This window comes from Acanthaster planci, linkage group LG01 (genome assembly GCF_054643075.1).
Source record: "Acanthaster planci isolate LZ-2023a linkage group LG01, COTS_SCS, whole genome shotgun sequence".
In the NCBI taxonomy this organism is placed as follows: domain Eukaryota; kingdom Metazoa; phylum Echinodermata; class Asteroidea; order Valvatida; family Acanthasteridae; genus Acanthaster; species Acanthaster planci.
Window position 1 is genome coordinate 8,654,932 of NC_141777.1, and position 17,979 is coordinate 8,672,910.

The 17,979-nt window shown below is 41.0% G+C and overlaps 2 protein-coding genes across 4 annotated transcripts; one reads left to right on the forward strand and one right to left on the reverse strand.

The window, feature by feature from the left end:
• Window positions 1–630: 630 nt before the first annotated feature.
• Window positions 631–12,228, reverse strand: LOC110979280 (cholesterol 24-hydroxylase-like). 2 transcript variants are annotated; one of them, XM_022234938.2, is made up of 14 exons: window positions 12,137–12,228; window positions 11,302–11,448; window positions 10,178–10,255; window positions 9,227–9,308; window positions 8,497–8,660; window positions 7,957–8,095; window positions 6,817–6,933; window positions 5,500–5,731; window positions 4,977–5,049; window positions 4,588–4,672; window positions 3,632–3,742; window positions 2,785–2,873; window positions 2,108–2,174; window positions 631–1,526 (listed from the first exon to the last, which is right to left on the reverse strand). In XM_022234938.2, exons 2-14 carry the CDS (start codon window positions 11,439–11,441, stop codon window positions 1,356–1,358), a joined length of 1,548 nt encoding a protein of 515 aa, XP_022090630.2. In that variant the 5' UTR covers window positions 11,442–11,448; window positions 12,137–12,228; the 3' UTR covers window positions 631–1,355. The 2 variants fall into 2 exon arrangements, with proteins under 2 accessions (XP_022090630.2, XP_086994087.1); XM_087137961.1 differs by lacking the exon at window positions 12,137–12,228 and adding an exon at window positions 11,943–12,106.
• Window positions 12,229–12,285: 57 nt separating this feature from the next.
• LOC110979259 (distal membrane-arm assembly complex protein 2-like) lies at window positions 12,286–17,973 on the forward strand. 2 transcript variants are annotated; one of them, XM_022234889.2, is made up of 5 exons: window positions 12,286–12,444; window positions 13,712–13,982; window positions 14,561–14,784; window positions 16,269–16,431; window positions 17,133–17,973. In XM_022234889.2, exons 2-5 carry the CDS (start codon window positions 13,744–13,746, stop codon window positions 17,344–17,346), a joined length of 840 nt encoding a protein of 279 aa, XP_022090581.2. In that variant the 5' UTR covers window positions 12,286–12,444; window positions 13,712–13,743; the 3' UTR covers window positions 17,347–17,973. The 2 variants fall into 2 exon arrangements, with proteins under 2 accessions (XP_022090581.2, XP_086997483.1); XM_087141357.1 differs by lacking the exon at window positions 12,286–12,444 and adding an exon at window positions 12,714–12,859.
• The last annotated feature ends 6 nt before the right edge of the window (window positions 17,974–17,979 follow it).

Here is a 17,979-nt window from a genome sequence, read left to right on the forward strand (position 1 = left end):
AAATCACCTAACTATTACTCTGTGCAAGGTTTAATATCATAAAACCTAGTTTCATAAATGATCATGGTCCATTTGGCTATTGGATAAACATGTTAAATACTACTACATTTGAAAATTTATACACTCTGTGTAGCAAAATTATTGCTAAATACTCCAGAGACAAAATATTCAGAGAGCTATTCATATACAAATGAAATGCTTTCCTAGATAAATTCTGTGTAGTTCAGAAATAGATATCTACAACCATAATATCTGTCAGAGGTATTCATCATAAAAATTCTACAATCTTAAAAATGTAACTTTTTGTGAAATATATTCAGAAAACCTTGTATTGTTGAAACAAAATGTCCTAAAAATATCCTATCATGAAATACCCTGTTGTCACATCTATGTACATTATCATTCATGACTTAACTCACATCAGATAAAATCCAACGTATATTATGTAAAATAAAACACAAACTTCACAAAATTTTGGATACGGCTTTCATTTTTTTGAAATGAGTAAAAATTGGACACTGTGATCTGCTTTAGATAGAAAAATATCAAACCCGTCTTTATGGTGAGTAGTAAAATAGTTCACACAAATTATTAAGAACACACGATGCATACAGTTAACTAAACAATTGGCTCAAATCAATGTACACAGAATATATTTCAATTTACAAACCCTGCTGCCAAATTATGTACTGTTTGTATTCATTACATTACTACAGACATTACAAAATATGATCTGAAACCATTACTCTACAAAACTAAGAACTCTACTCAAGACTATACACATCCTCCAAATTTCTTATTAAATCCACGAGAAGAACTGTACAATGTGGTAGATTATCAGTATACAATACCCTGTACAACTGTTGACCATTATAGGAAAAGCTACATTTGGCTAGTTTGGTGCACATACAGACGGATGTGAATCCTATCTCTCCTCTGCCCAATACAGAGGTGAGATTGGAGGAATAGGAAATGCCCACAAAATAATCCCACAAAGGTTATAGGCCCCACAGAAGTGTGGGGTCTCTGGCATACATTCATGTTTGGCTGAAGGCATCCCTTAAACTATCCATTTCTTGTGTTCTAAATAAACTGTCACACATAAAAACACCGTAAACTCAGGATGTTCCAGATTTAAAAAGAGAATTTTTGAAAAAACCCTGAAATCAAGAAAATGAAAAGAAATCCTGAAATCCGGAAAAATCTTGACAAATCTCCCCCATGCAAAAAAAGATGGGGCAAGGTTGAGCCCCTCTGACCACTCCCCCCCCGCCAGCAAATTAATCAATAAACAGCGTCTTGTGTGATGTCAGTTTAACCTTCAACGTGGGGACATGCCTTGTTCCTTCTCAGTCTTACTGGCTGCCGGTGGGTTGATGCCCACTCTCCTCCGCTGGCGTTATGAAGACCTGGCATCCGTCCTTTGGTTTCATGGTGGTTTCAACAACGCACCCCAAGTCCTGTCCCGGAACCAGGCTGAAACTGAAGTTCTGCAGGAGTTTGGCTAACAGGATACGTGCTTCAATCTGTACAAGATAGGCATAAAATACTGAGATGTTCACACTTTCATTCTCAAGTCCCGATTTCAAGTGAATTTTGAATTTTGAAAAAGAAACAGGACACTTCCGTCCTCTTCATCAGTTTCACACTGGACGATGTGTAACTTGCAGAGATTTCCTACGCCGTAAGATAGAGGGCGCTTCAAAGCATTCTGGCAAATTCTGTAGGGCCTATGCAGTAATGGGTGACATCTACCCTCGTCCCAACCCTTGAGTGATTCCCATGGAGTCTGTTCACTATGGTTAAACTAACAAATGGAGGTTGAACATGTGTGCAGCCCTCCCACTTTATTAAAAAGAGACTGATGATGAGGTAAAACATGTCACACAAATCTTGAACGAATGACCACCTAGGGTCAGCATTTGTAAGGTAAAATTGCATTGGGGATGGTACTTGTAGTATCTTGTCATTTTAAAAAGTCAGTATTTCTGTCCAAAGGTGCTACTGTGCCTGGGACAATTTTGTTGGAGAATACCGTCAATATGGTGATAAAGCTTCACTTTTACAATAGTATTTAATTAATTTTTTTTTTCTCCAGAACACTCACCATCGCAAATTGTTGGCCAATGCAGTTCCTGGGACCGATGGAGAATGGCATGAAGGCACCGGAGGAACTACAAATACAGTAGATAAGGCCACATCACATTGTGAGCATGGGTGTTGCCAAGTTAATTTTTTTTGGGGGGGAGGTGCAAGCAACCATGGATAGCACAATTCCCCTTTTTTATTTTTCACCTTTTTTTACTAATGAGACCCACTTTTGCAGCAATTTCTGTGAAAATTCCCCTTTTTTATTTTTCACTTTTTTTTTACTAATGAGACCCATTTTTGCAGCAATTTCTGTGAAAATATCTTAGCTTTTCTGGCAAGTTCCTTGAGGCACCTATGTGCATTATAGCATATCCATATTAAATTGGAGAAAAACAAACCACAGAAGTAGTACCAACTGCTTTCTGGGTACTGTGTTCTCAAATACATTATACAGATCTAAAAGATAGATGGCCTGGTGTTTCAATCCTAGCAGAATCTCTCTGCAGAAGGTAAAGAAACCTGGAGCAAATGGCCTTCTCCTTAAGCCTGCTAACTTTCTTTTAATTTACATATTAAATTTGTGGGCCTTATGTGGCAAGTTTGCACTTTCCATGCAGAGACTCAATTAAAATAAGCCTGGTTCATAACTCGACCTCTATTAAACTAAGATAAGGAATCTATCAGGGCTGTTACCTTCCATCTCCAGCAAGGAAACGGTCGGGAGAAAACTCCATGACATTGGTCCAGTACCTCTCGCTGCGGCCAATGGTGTAAAAGGACACCTGCAATTATAAATGGAAAGTTGAATGTAGAGGGCATCTCTCCAGAAGCACATCAATCAGGGAACACACTTTTTGCCAACTGGGCATTTTGCGAGAGTGCTTTGTCCAATTTTCATAAAACTGGCATGAAGACGACGTCAAGACATCGGAGGAAAAGTCCTTGTGGCTCGGTATGAAAAATGAGTTAAGTGACTGAGAAAATCAACACTAAAATTAAAATAACACAATCATGAAAGTGAAAACAGACTTAAACCTTGGCTACCAGTGAAATCCTTGATAAATTTTAAAGTACTGGTTATGATTTACAAATGCACACAAGGAAACAGCCCCAGTTTCTCTCCAAGATTCAATGAGCCAATATCAGCCATCAAGAACTCATTGCTTCAGCAACAAACATCTTCTCATTCCCTATCCAGTTTTAACGAAATCATCTGATCAACGGGCCTTCAAAAACTCCGCACCTGAACTTTGAAACGATCTTCCACACCAACATCAAAAAACTGCCCCACCCTGGAACAATTTAAACTTCAACGTAAAATGCACCTGTTCAGCCCAAAGAGATTTTTATAATTGTCTTATGCACTATAAAAGAACAGCTTAGTATTACTGTAGCATTATTATGAGACCTGCAGACCGGAGAACAGTACCAGAGTGGCTACAGATCCAACTGCAAGTAAACTCACTTTCCCTGGTCAGAGTAACTCATTTATAAGCAATGCCAGTCAGCAAAAGATTACAGAGACAATGAAATGCCTTACACCCAGTGTAGTACCGGCAGGTATCTTCATGCCGTCAATCAGCGTGTCTTCACTGGCGACTCTGACGGTGCCGTTACCTGGAGGACACAACCGCAGTGTTTCTTTCAGAACCTATTATTGGGTGGAGTCCCCACCCCAAAAGAAAAACATTAACAAGATAAACACATTCAAGGCCATGGTTGTTCAGCAACTGACTTGACCTGGCACTATAGTGTGTGCATTGGTTACCAGGCAAAATTCCCTGATACATGTAGTTCGATTGTGTGTGGCGCCCTCAAGTGGCATATGCGACATTGCTGGAAGGTGTAGCATATATTGCTCCCAACACGGTCTCCGAGTTTTAAAAAGGTGATAAAAAGGTAATTAAAAATGTTTTAAATGTGATAAAGAGGGATGAGACTGGAGAAAACCAATATCTCCACGAAATCATCACCAGAGGTTTTGAGGGGCCCATGAACAGCGATTTAGGGTCCCTACGGCGTACATTTTGTGTTTGCCTCAAGACACCCCTCAAATACCCATTTCTTGCGTTACATATCACTTTGTATGCATACATAAAAACATCTCAGCGGAAAACTCAAAACTTTCAAGACGTTAAGAGAGAATGTATTTCAAATTCTGAAATTATGAAAAACCTGATGAAAAGAGAAACCTAAAATGAGGTAAAGTCTTGACTAATCTCACCCCTGGATATGTCACCCAAAAGACCAAATGACCACCAAGGGGCACCATTCCTAAAGTCCAACTTTGTAAAGAACAGCAGTTGCAGTATCTTGTCATTTTTAAAAAGTCTCTGTATTTTTGCCGGAAAATAATACTTGTGCCCAGAGCAAGTGCAAAGTATTTGACGGCAACAAATCTAGCGACACCGGACCGTTACTCTACCATGAAAGTTAAATTCTATCTCATTTTGAAACTGTAAAGCATGACATTAATAGAAGCAACCAGGTACTTACAGCTACTGTGTATTCCAACTTGGACAGATCCTCATATGGGATGTAATCCTTATTGGAAACGACAGCATCCACTTCTGTCTTCAGCCTGTGATGGAAAAAAGAAGATTAAAGTTGACCCGAAAGGCAGGCTCACATCAAATAAGACCTAAACACCCAAAACATTGATTAAATATGCAACAGGAGAGACTCCAAAACTTCATTTCATCTCTGCATAAGAGATGTATTGTACTGTCTCGTACGTTCATTTTCCTGGCATAAATTCTGTGTAGGAATACTGATTTTGAACAAGCGGATGACAGAATTTTCAGAACAGACCTCTATGAAAAATAAACTTTGTCAACTTTTTTGGAAAAATTGGTGAAAACTCCAAAAAAAATGAATATAATTACCTATACATGGCCTCAGGATGCTGGCACAGTTGCAACATGGCTGACGCTAACAGATTGGCAGTGGTCTCATTGCCTGTAGTAGGGTAAAAGGAGGAAAGACACATCACACATCATCTTGCCAAACTTGTTCCCAATCAGTCTAAAAGGAAAGTTTCAGTGAGCCAGGAGATGTAACTACGACAAAAAAAGGGATCCATCCGTGAATTCACGTCAAACATCAAGTCCTCTGACTGTTGTCAAACACCAAATCACAGAGACACATCAGCCATTAGCACAGAGTCCATGAGATCTTGCCTTGGAGGACAATTTCGTCATCTAGATTTTTATCGGAAAACCAAGAGCTGACAAGTACAAGTACCTTTTGCAGATTCCACTCACCTTTGGTTGAACGGGAGATGGGACAATTTTGACATTTCTAAATTGATCCTTTCCACTGATTGATCTCCGGTGAAATCTCACTTTGGATTTTGCCGGATTGTCTGCAATGTCAGTACCAGAGGACCATTCCGTCACTGGAACTTACCAGCCAGGAAGAAGGTGGTGAACTCATCCACCATTTCTTCCATGTCCAATCCTCCTGTCGCCGAATGCTGGCAGGCTTGAAGGATGAAGGACAGGATGTTGTTACTGAGCTCTTCCCCTCTCCCTAAGGCTTTCATCTGCTTCTGGATGATCATCCTTCCGGTCTCTCTTAACTTCTGGATGGCCTGGCGGACCTTGGCGCGATAGTCCCGCGCTGATCTCGATGGGTTGAACTGATGACAAAACATCAAAATTGGTGACGGCATTAAAAAATCCCCAAAGTTATTTGTCCAGTTCACAGTTTCGAATATGACAATGGATTTTCCGTTAGCAGACATCAGCAAACTTCACCAAACCATGGACCTTTCCGAGCAGAAGTGCTGTATGAATTATTTCCGAGGGGTAAATCTTTGGGGCATCAGCAGCAAAACAAGAAGCAACGAATGGTGGAGAGAGTCCATTCTGAGATATTTTTACGCAAATTAGTGACTTGCGTCCTGTTTCCCCCTTTTCTTTCATTTCTTTTGCACCTCCCTTCTGTGAATTCCAATTTTTTCCACGCTAGGATCGGAGATTTGCAAGGGATGACCATCAGTCACATACATTTAGAGAAGGTGGAGATAAGATTTATCCCAGATCAGATTTGAAGGTTGCTTGTTTTCTTTAATTTGGTGGCTTTAGTTTAATATCGTAGAGGAAGTTTGAAGACTGCTGGAGGAAGATGGCAATAATCCAAACTCAAGGTGATTTTCTTCGTTTGTGGTAGGGCATTTTCTAATGTCTTTAAAGCTTCTCTTCTCCGGGGAAACTTTTCTTTCTAAAGCACTCAAAACTGAGCAGAATGAGGCTTGTAATATAATACAGAAAAACACACAAAAAACTCATTTCATATTGTTTGCATTCATAAATAACGAAAAGCTGAGTCATTTAGAAAAACATAAGTTGGCCTTTTTGTAACATGGTGGATGGATTTACTGCACTGTTTGGACTATTTCACCTATACGTAGTTGTGTGTTTGAGGAAGAGGAACTTTCAACCCCATCAACAATTTAAGTTGAATTAGCAGCAACAATGACTGTTAGAAACAAATACGGAGGCGATAATCTATTGCAAATTTGACGACAGAAAAAAAAGAAACCTTAAAAGCAGGTAGAGATCGGAAACTAGATTTTTTTTTGCGGTCTAATAACTTTCATTTTGACATATTCAATGTAACTGTAGAGCACATACAATCACAAAAGTACCGAAAATTAAAAATTAAAAAGTTGCACTTAACAGACAAAATCTAGAAATATAATCCACAAGGTGCCGCCTTTACCGTATACCACGGCTTCTCAAACTGCATCCTCATTCCTCTGAGAGCCGTATCAAATTCCTCGTTGAATGAGGTCATCTTCTCTGCATCAAACTGGTAAAAGTTTGAGCCAAAAGCAATCTACAATCCAAGCAAAAAAATCCAACAAATAGTCTGAACATTGATTTGAAGAGGAGAGAATTCACTGTCAGTTGTTACCCTCTTCAAGTACACCTTAAGACCATTTCTGGGTGATGAATCAATGCAAATCAATTGAATATCAATGCCTCAATGACGATCAACTTATTCAATTGATTATTAATCATTACAACTTTCTTTGAATCCGAAATCAGGATGCATTTAATTTGAAGGAATTTTCGGACATCATACAGATCATTCAGCCCAATTTTGGAGGTTAACTAGCAGCAGCACTGTGGCAATGGTGACAATGGAGGGTAAAGGGAAATCTACAACATCCAGCACTGGGGTTACCATGGTGACAGTTCAGGGCTTGAAGTGACTCACGAGGCACGAGTTCACCGACAAATTCACAAATAGCCATGATTATGAACAATCTTACCATGGAGGGGAGGACGACCAATAAAGCAGCAAGACATGAATGATTAAGGCTCTGAAAATCCAAGACTATGATGTCAAACATCCCCTCAAGTCCTTAGGAATCACACCCCCGCTGTGGACAGTTTGAGATAACTCTTTCACAGAATTTTCTCAAAATACCAGAACACAACGTGTTGCACACTTATTACAATGCACTGGTCTCAAACAGGGTGTTTACAAGACTAACATCAGAAATGCTTTCAAGAGACAGTTTGCTTGTTTCCCAAGTGCTCAAATATCTACACAGTTACTATTAAAAAGCAGCAAGTCATTCCTGCGAACTGTCCTGATCTGCACTGAGCTGTGCACAGTGAAAATAAAAAAGGTAAGCACACTTTGGATGTTGAATAAAATGGTTTCTCGCATCATTTATTAGCAATTGACCAATGTAAAGTTGTGCTTCCCTCTAAGACACGCTGTTTGGAACGTGCAAAGAAGTATTCACATTATAAACTAAGGGGAAAAATTCAACCACCGCCCATCAATTTTGATTTGGTATCTCAGTTATGTTACTTGTCACTGCTCTATCATAAGCATAATTCTGACCTTAGCAATGATGTCTATCGTGACCTTGTTCAGCTCTGGTAGGAGTCGAACACCTGTCTTGCCATCAGCTTTGGACTTGAGGTAACCCACCAGCAAATCAGAGCTGGCATTGAACTGACTGATGCACGTCTTCAAGTAGCTACAACCAGCAAGAAAAAAAACACCAAAGACCAGAGTGACGTGTTGACAAACAAATGCCCCCTTCGTTGCCACAAATTTGGTGAGGAATATGTTCATAAACCACACACATTAAACGGAAGTCTACTGTCAATATGTGCCAAATATTTGCAAATGATGTAGACCTAGATTTGGAAACAGTGAAGCTGGTAAATTTTTTTTTAATGCATTCATACATAAAAATGGTAGAAAAACAGACGTGCCAGTGTTCAAAGACCTATCGTTATCCATACAATCCAAAATCCTAGTTTATGTTGATTACATGTGCATGTAGTTTTCTAACTTAAAAAACTGTGAGTGTATCCGTTAGGTTATGGAGCAAATGGAATTGCATGCCAACAGGGCAGCGATCGCAGTGCTTACTTTCGGCTAAAAGCTGGGTTGAAAATTTCCCGTCTCTTCAGCCACAATTCATGATTCCTCTCTGTCACCAGACCTCGGCCCAGAAAGCGTGCACCATAGACAGTTGCAATACCGTCGTAAGTCCAGTCTTTAGGATACTTCAGACTGCCTGAGACCAGGATTTCCTGAGAGGAAAGAGGAAAAACTGCTTTGAAATTGGCTCATATTTGGCTAAACAGCAATGGCTACATATTTGCCGCTAAGAACACTCTCTGGCAATCATACTTACGACCTAAATGCAATTCCATTCAAATTCTACAACAGCCTCATCTACAAATAAATATCATTTCTTCCAGCAAATTAAAGAGCCCCTACATTTTTTTTAAATATGGTCGTTTTAAAGTGAAAGTACACTGTACACCTTAAAGTCTCATTTCACGAACATTTAATGTCCATTTTTAACTCTTCTATTTGACGCATATGTTTATGCTGATGCACGTTTTCATGTTTGCAAGTAAAAGTGTGAATGCTACAGTTATTTGGGAACCAAAATCTGCCACATTTTGGGACATTTTGACGTCTTAAAGTTTCCTTTCTTTTTTGATTCAGCGCTCTTGGAGAATCTAATACTACTGCTATTGAGTATTCAGTTGAGGTCTTCAGCAAGTTTTAAAGATGCCTAGATATTTATGTACATGATTTTTCATTCATTTTCATTAACTGACAGTGTGGTCTAGTGTCTCCAACATACCTTAATGGCTCTGGTGTCATTGAAGTACACAATGCATCGGTGTAGAAACCAAACGACGCAAACCGGTCCAAATTCATCCGCCCTGCATGCATTCAAAGACACATTCATGAATATCTCAGAGAGTTTCCCTATTCAACAACGTGCAGCGTGACTGTATGTTAACATTTGATAATGCCCGCTGTGATTTGGTAATGCCCGTTGTGTAAAAATGCACTGGCGGCTGGATACAAGAGAGTTTAATTCATTCCTATTTAGACTCTGAGGAATGGCCACGCGCATGCTAAGTCCATATAAGGATGTTCTTGTGGACTACTTGCACAAAGAATGTACCATAAAATGGACGGGAGTGTTCGGGAAAATAAAAGAAAAATTCTAGTATTTTGATTTCCTTTGACTCTCTGACTGAAACAGTATTTACGAATGGGAATAAATATGTGCTTGGCCAGTTTTAAACTAAGACTTAAGACCAGCTCAGGAGAATGAATGCTGATGATGCCCTCGCCTGCCGCTTGGGCATTAGTTGCATCCTTTTTCCTGATCGGCCAAGTACATATTTGTTTGCTTAAAAGGAACCAAGCATCAGGCCATATCTAACTGTACCGTCAATGAACTGGATGCCACCCCAAGAGAAGCAAGAGGAACCCTTTGCAGAGTATAAAAACACTTGATCATTGACTTGATAACACGAACTTAATATAAAAACGTCTGAGGCACCAGACAGCTTACTTTGTTATGACAAAGACTTTGTTATAAGGAGTGGAAAAACAAACCATAAGAATTCAAGAAAGTAGGATTGATCTTAATGACAGTATTTTGTTTTAACAGTGTTCTTTATATCGAGAGTGGACTGTAATAATCAATTTCTGGGCTGAAATAAGAGGACAAAACACAGAGTGCTTCTGAGAGGGAATTGGTGTTACTTTTATTCCCTCATCATGTTATTTCACTCACCAGTCTTTAATGGCATCTTCAATCAATTTCCCTTTGGCCACATACTCCCTGAAGTCCTGAATATTCCCCAAGAAAAAGCTGTAGAAACAAAAGATACCACGACTCACAACCACGGCTAACAACCATGACTCACAACCACGGCTAACAACCATGACTCACAACCATGACTCACAACTGTAACAAATTCAATTAGCTCCTCATTTGTGGAAAGGAATATCACAAACATCATCTGCTTAGTGCCACAAAGGCCTTCTTAGGGTCATCTCTTTCCTTCATTTCAGATTTTGAGTTTGTACATAATTATTAGTTAACAGATTTGTTTAAATCTGAGCCCACTTTTAGCTGTCCATTTTGATTGGAGTGTCCACTGCATTTTTGGCTAGGAAAACCCTTGTAGACAAATGTGTCAATAAGTACACTTTGCAACTTTGTTTACAGTGGTTGAAGTATTGGCTTTATACTCCAAATAAACTATCCGAACCCTGCCATTCAAGAAAGGTACAAGAGCAAAGGACAAATGCAGGCCTCACACCAGAACTTACTTGCAGTTGGAACACAGTGAACGCATGAAATTATCACCTGTGTTAAATGCCACAGAACATGTAATCTTGCACAAAGACCAGGCTCACTTATGAAATTTTTTGTATGTGCACTCAATGCTGGCCACAACTCAAAGGCACTGAGTGTGCGACTCAACAAAAAGAAAGTTAAAACTAAAACAATATGACCATTTGCTCAATTTTTCTCTGTCCTGTCCTTACTCTTTTTCTGGTGAAGAGCAAATAATTTGATTGACCATTTACACCAGTGGTGATGTTAGAGGGGTGTGTTACGACCATATAGGACATGCCCGAGGCAGCCTCAACTCTCGGCCAACACTGGCAAACCAAAGATCGCGAATCACGATCAGATGTCATACAATTTCAATTTAAATTCTGTAAGACTGATTCTTTGCCACATGTATTTGAAGTCAGAATAAGCCCATGTCATAAAGCAATGAAGAGAAATATGCCACAGAGCCATTACAAACAAGTATACAAGTATGAACTTGATGTGAGAAACAGCCTACTTTATAAAAGAGAAGGAAGATATTGTTTTATGGATACATGCACAGGTCTACAAACCTGCGTCTCTTTGGTCCAGGAATATGACTGTACTTCCAGTGACGGTAGTGCAAAAAAACAACAGCGACAATGAATGCAACCAGAGACAATGACAGCAGTGATGAAACGGTTGCCAAGGCAACCATACCAGTGGACACCATGATGTTCCTGCAATAAATCAAACCAAAATTTGCAGCTGTTACATTCTGGATAAACTATTTCCTTCAAGTCCTCTTTCTTATATTTCCATATTGCAAATAGAGCTAGAGAATAAGTTTGCATCAAACAGCTCCATCATGATTCATCTGAACATTACTGCACCACAGAAAAGACAAACTTTGAAGTTTAGCTGACATAATATGTTATGTATGAATAGGTCTAGCCTAGGTTTCAATTCATTATGAGACTGGTATGAAAAGTGTTTTCTAAGTAGGCCCTAGCACTGCCTACGCCAAGTTAGGGAAGTGCTCCATAAACAGACGCCATGTGACTCCCCGTGCACAAACCCTATGAAACAGGTCTGAAAAATTGTGTTCGATATTTTCCCTGCTAAATTTGGCTTTTTAGGATTTCTTGCCACTTTCTGATGGCTAACAGTACACTACTTCAGGGGAAACCTTTCACCACCTGACCACGAGGCGCATCTTATCACGGTAGCTTACCTGGCATAGGAAGCTACATCATACATGTACATGTATGTACGTTAAGTTCGACAAACTTCCAGACACTTTACAACAACTTAACTTGAGTTCGAAGAAAGCGAGCCCCAATCAAAAGTGTGTGCCCATTACTCAAAACGTTAGCAATCACTGGCACAATTACAAGAGACTGTATCACTGTATTTCGTTATTCTGACCTGCTCCTTTACACGTTCTTGACTTAAGTCTCAGCTGGAGTCGCACCGCGGTAAGTTACGTAGCCTGCATGTAATATTGACTGACCTTGGATGCGTAACAGGAACATTGCCAATAGAGGGCGTAAACTAGGCTAGTACTAGATAGTACATGTACCGTGCATCGCGTGGAGGATTCCTTCCTCCATGCACGTACTTAACATGTACCAGCGCAGCACGCGCGTCTACTACGTGTGCAGGTCTTAGTTGAGCAGTTTCAGCCCAGCATGCCCATGCAAGCCTTGACAGAAGCTTGAAGAAAGATTGAATTGGTAAGTCGTTAATGTTAGTCAGTGTAAAGCTTTAATATTATTTCAAAAAGCATTTTGCTGAACCTACCACATCATGCATCACGGGGAAAATATTTGTCCTAAGTAGGCTAGGCCTAACAAACCGTGCAGTGACCCTAACAAAATCTGTTCCTTGTAGAAACAGTTCCTTGTAGAAACGGTTCCATGTCAAGACATATGTAATAAACGGACTGGGCGATAAGATACTACATGAACCAGTGGGCCCTTCCAAAACTTTGGCAGCAGTTTAGGAGTCTTGACATGGAAGAGCCGTCGAGACGATGAGAGGTCAAGTGACGTATTGTTCAACGATCTTATTTTAAAGATGGCGACTGTGAGAGCGAGCCCATGAGATTGAATGGATAAAGGCAAAAAGACTAGAAAATACCTGAATAATGTGAGTGAAATCATTCAATAAATGGTTTGTAGAAAGCGGAAAGGTCAAGAATCATGTTCGTGTGCAAAAGAAATTGCACCCACGATGATAAGTGGGTGCGCCGAAATGTTCAATACGTTGACACAAATTGCGCATACGGATGTGTGGCTAAGGATGGATCCGGAGTGAGAGTCCGTGCCACACTAGTGGGGCTATGTTCCTTGATGGGCCTATCAATCATGTTCATGGAGGAAGGAAAACAGATCCTCCATGTTTCACACCGCAGCCATGGGGGATTTTGCAAAATGATAGAAAGGCATTGTGGGAAGGAAAACTTCCCACAATGCCTTTCTACCATTGTGCAAAATCACTCATGCAGTATTAATATTAGCAATATAATCCATTAATGTCTATCGCCTCACTCACTGCTACCCCCTAGTGCCTGTGCAGCTGTGGGATTCGTCGTCAAGATGTGGGAATGTGGCGGACAATGAACCCCACCCACAGTTCTGGAGTTAAGTCCATGCTCTGTTAGAGCATACACCTACATGTAGAACTGCACCCAGAAATGTGGGGACGAGGTTCCCGTAAACCCTGGCAGTCAGCTTATTGTCATTGTCTGATGTTGTGCAATTTTGTTTTTGGCCTCAAACTTTGTGACCCGGCGCAGGCAAATTCAGAGACATTAGGGATAAGAATTTGGATGACGTAACTGACATGTGATCATCTTTATTCATGCAAGGCAGTCCACACTAGCATCAGGATTATGTGGTAACAGAGAGCGCTCTTAACATTCATGTACACTGTATTTTGCCTGTCTGGTGTATACTCAACACATTCTTGAGTCTTTCTTTTTTCTATCTCCGTTTCCAGATGAACAAGACTCTTTGTGCTCTGTAATCGCCATGTTGAATTATAGGTCTTGCCTGTTGGCTCTGAGGTCAGCATGTCAGAACTGCGCCCTGACAAGCTACCCCGGTACCTGCGGTCTAGGTTCCACCAATGCCTTGTGGACCTCCGGGCACACCCTGAGGCTCGCTGGAGGCCGAGTGTCCTACTCCCAATACAGGCACATGTCCCTGCTGTACTACATGCGCAAGATTCCCAAACGATTCAAGGAATTCCAGAGGATCCAGCTGAATATGTAAGTACACATGAGGCATGGATATCATCAGTCTGCATTATGTAGGCCTCTATCGTGGAGCAGCCATGTTGCTTTTCCACCATTCAAAGCAAAGTGACCAAATTGACGCTAGAAGGTAAATAAGTCTGGTCCCTTTTAGCAATATGTGAAGTTATATTACCATTGCCAGTGGGTCTTTGGGGAAACAATACAACCATCGCAGCATCATCATAGAGGTCAGGCTGTGTCCGAAAGGGGCTTCCAGAGCTAAGGCTGGGTCTAATGTCTTGGTGTCTCAGTGTATTCCCTATGGAGCAAAGTCCTAGACCTAGCTCTAGACAACAGATTCGGCCTCAGTCAGTCTCAAGGGGATCACAGTTCATCCACTCTCAAGGCAAGTTTGTTTAAATGGACAGTGGCAAAAGCGTTTCTTTGTCATTCAGCCACTATTGTTACTCCAACATGCTTCAAATCCCCTGTCATCTCAAATTATACGGAGGCCATCCTTTCCTTTGTTGAAAACCCAGTAGTATTTTATATTACCTGATGGCATTTTAAAACCAGTGACTCGATTTTTTTTGTTACCGCTACCTCCTCAGAGTTGAAAGGCCCACTAAAAGCAGCAAATTCCCTTCAGAGATTGCCACCTATCTGTGGCTGATTAGCCTGAAAGCCAGAGTACGTTTCACCAATGGCAAGTGGTACACGTCAGAGGTGAAAGGGATTAGAGAGGAGCGACCGGTCAAGGAACTCATGAAGTACAACATCGATGCCATTGATGCCAAAGACACATTGATAGACTATCACGGCATGGCACAGATAAGTAAGTGGTAACAAAACATTACACTATTTGCATTTATGTAGAGCCAAATTAACCACCTGCGCAGGGGGCTCCGGTAGCGGAGCCATAGGCCTTATGTTCATGGCCGGGGTCTGCGAACTTGGACAAAGGGAACAGGGCCCTGTAACAAAAGACCGTACTCCGAACAAAAGACCAGGCTGCTTGGCATTACCGACATTTTTCACACTCAAAAGTGGAGATAATCCAGCCTTGTTTTGAAACAGTATACCACGACGTGGGGGTGCTTAGAGCAAGCGGATTACCACCGGGGACAAAAGCGCTCCACCACCGCAGTGATGAGCCACACAGCACCGCTGCATGCTAATCTGGCCCCTATTTAAAAGAGGTCAGCAGTGCACTGAGCCAGGTTTGTGAACGAAAGAAAGTTATATAACACCTTACAATCTGGGCTCTTTTTACAAGGCTGCGGGCCTGGCTGAAACACTCGGGCATCAATGAAGGTTACCTGTCAACTTAGAGTAGTGCCTAAAGATTATTTCGTGTGGGTATAAACATCCGTTAAATGAAATGATGAATTTTTTATGAATTTTGAAAACAGAAAGAATGATAATTATCCTGGCCCAGCATCATCAACATTGATAACTTATCCTGGCGCCAAGTGGTTAATAGGGATTCAAGGCCCTTGTAAATAGAAAAGAAAAAGAAGACAAAAGAGGGACAGGTCAGCTATGATCTGGAGACAAGTTATATCTTTGGGGCACATTTTAATGATGAGAGATTGTCTACATTCCCGATGTGATGAAATAGATTGTTACATAGTTGGGAAACAGCAACGGAGAAGGCCCTGTCACCGGCTTTTTAACAAGACGTGGGGACCGCAAGTGAATGGAATTCTAGATGTTTCATGTGGTGACTTCATTATTTCTGAGATAGAGACACAGTCGACTATAGACTACTTCACTAACCAAAATTAGGAGCCACTCCTGCAGACGGTGCCACGCTCACGCTCAGATGGTACGCGTACATTAGATGCCTCTTTGGCCAGTGTGGTGTTGAGACTTACCTGAGTGTCTGTACTCAGACATGAGCGTTTTGTTGGAGTTGTCACATTCTTTGTATCTCCGTAGTCGGGATTTTTTGGGTGTTGTAGAACTCATTACTTTTCTCTTTGTGTCCCTTCAAGCAAAAAGGGGAGTAAGATTGGGGTAGTGGTTCTATCTTCACCTTTCACCTCTGCAGCCAAGGTTTGGCCCACAAACGGATTGGGTTTCCACCAGTCCTAACCTGATTCCGTGGGTTCTACCTGGAACATTCTCGTGGGGTTTTCCTCCCACCTCTAAAAACTGCAACTGCTTCTCCTCGTCTCCTTTCTACACAAGCATTTTCAGACTTGTGGTCTTCAGTGCCCCGAGTACTTTTTAAACATCTTTCATTACTAGAAATACTTCATAACAAGAATAAAAACCTCTTCATTTCCTATTTTATTATATCCCTCGCTCTCACAGTAAAACTACAGCAGCTCAAGCTCCTGAGTTTCGAGGGATGCCCGTACATTGACGACAGCTGCCTCAGTCGCCTGGTCCACTTAAAGGACTCGCTTACGCACCTCAACATCAACAAGTGTCCACAGATCACCGAGCGTGGTCTAGCCTGCCTGCACCACCTCAGGTAGTTGGAAACAGTTCATTTGCCGAAAGCATGCCTCATTGTTTCATGCAGTAAATGTTGCGGAGATTTTCCAGATGCTTATTTTAATGGTAGTGAATCCAGGTTTCACTGGCTTGATTGTAAGGCTTGGAGACTCATTATCATTATGTATTCTTGAACAAATCTACCCCCTCCTTCAAAAACAAAACAAAACAACATGCATGAAATAAACAAGAATACTGACACATTTGAAATCAGGAACAACCTGTTCTCTAACAGGTGTAGGTTTTTTCTGTGCCCAGGTATTGTTTTCCATGAATTTCAATGAGTGAATTCAAAATTTACTCGCATTGCGTCTTTCAAAATGATTAACAGCCAGCCAGTGTTTACAAAGATTTATACCCCGTACCTAATCCTCTTCCTGGAATATTGCTTTTCAATTTTGGAAAATAAATTTGTGTAGGTTAAATGTTTTGCCAAGTTTCTTCTTTAAAGACCCTTCTTGAAATGGAGGATGTTGACTAAACAAAAGTCCTTACCCCAAGTCTTAAAACAGAAGTCTTTCATTGAACAGTTAAACAATGCCAATTTTTTGTTGGGGGGGGTTGGGAAAGTCTGGTGTTCAAGATTTCAGATCATTTGTCTCGATGTACCTCCCATGTCTGTTCTTTAGACTTCCAATTTTTGAACCAGCCTTGTTTTTATTCCACCTGATTCGGCAGCAATCTGGAGAGACTCAACATGAACGACCTCTCCCAGGTGCCACATGCTAAGGTAATGGCCTGCATGCTGGAGGATACTCTGCCCAAGCTCAGGATTGGTCTGGTCACCGAGGAGTACGAGAGGCACAAGAGACTGAGAGACAGATGGAGGCCGCCGCCAGACCAGGCCAGCAGCGAGGAGAAGGAAGAGGAGACAGTGGAGAAAGCAAGCTGACGCTCTTGTAGAATAGATGATTTTTTTTCTGGAGCTATAGCGCGTTGTTTGTTTCCAGCAGCAGAGAGAGAGAGAGACCAGCGGCTGTGGAGAGTTTGTCGAATGAGGGGAGGAGTCAACTTGACTGCCAAAACAGAGATGGACCCAAGATTCTTCCACTTCCTTAGAAGTTGCTTATCTTGCAGTTTTTTTTATGATTAGTCGTACTTCCAAAGAAAATTGAAACCAGTGAATTTTATACAGCACCAGCACATAGGGTCTGATAGGACCATTCAATTTCCCCAAGATTGGGGGAAAAAACTAGAGGGTAAGGCTTATTTTCGCATAAAATAACTGTGAATTCTTCATCTTACTGGCACAATAGCCACCAAAATACGCAATACCATTGTTTGTGTCATGTGTACAACATTTATCATGCGGATCTAGCACTGAATGCTGACTCTGCAGTCTTCTAATACTTTTAGCCCTTGACAAAGCTTCAAAGGCTTGCTTATTCCATACTTAATAGTGGTCTTTGCTTTCCACAATGGCTGATACATCTGTCTGTCGCATGGGTCAGTAAGTGCACCCAATAAGCCTTTGAGAGAAAATAAACTTTATCAAATTGTACAATACAGTACCACGAAACTGTCC

Excerpts from the sequence above, each read along its gene's own strand:
- LOC110979280 (XM_087137961.1), bottom strand. The coding sequence starts at position 11,974 with ATGTACATGTATGATGTAGCTTCCTATGCCAG. Across the intron at positions 8,661-9,226 it reads ATGACACCAGAGCCATTAAG|GAAATCCTGGTCTCAGGCAG; the intron begins GTATGTTGGAGA and ends CTTTCCTCTCAG. Across the intron at positions 3,743-4,587 it reads AGTTGGAATACACAGTAGCT|GTTCTGAAAGAAACACTGCG; the intron begins GTAAGTACCTGG and ends ACCCAATAATAG.
- LOC110979259 (XM_022234889.2), top strand. The coding sequence starts at position 13,744 with ATGTTGAATTATAGGTCTTGCCTGTTGGCTCTGAGGTCAGCATGTCAG. Across the intron at positions 13,983-14,560 it reads CAGAGGATCCAGCTGAATAT|AGTTGAAAGGCCCACTAAAA; the intron begins GTAAGTACACAT and ends CTACCTCCTCAG. Across the intron at positions 16,432-17,132 it reads GCCTGCCTGCACCACCTCAG|CAATCTGGAGAGACTCAACA; the intron begins GTAGTTGGAAAC and ends CTGATTCGGCAG.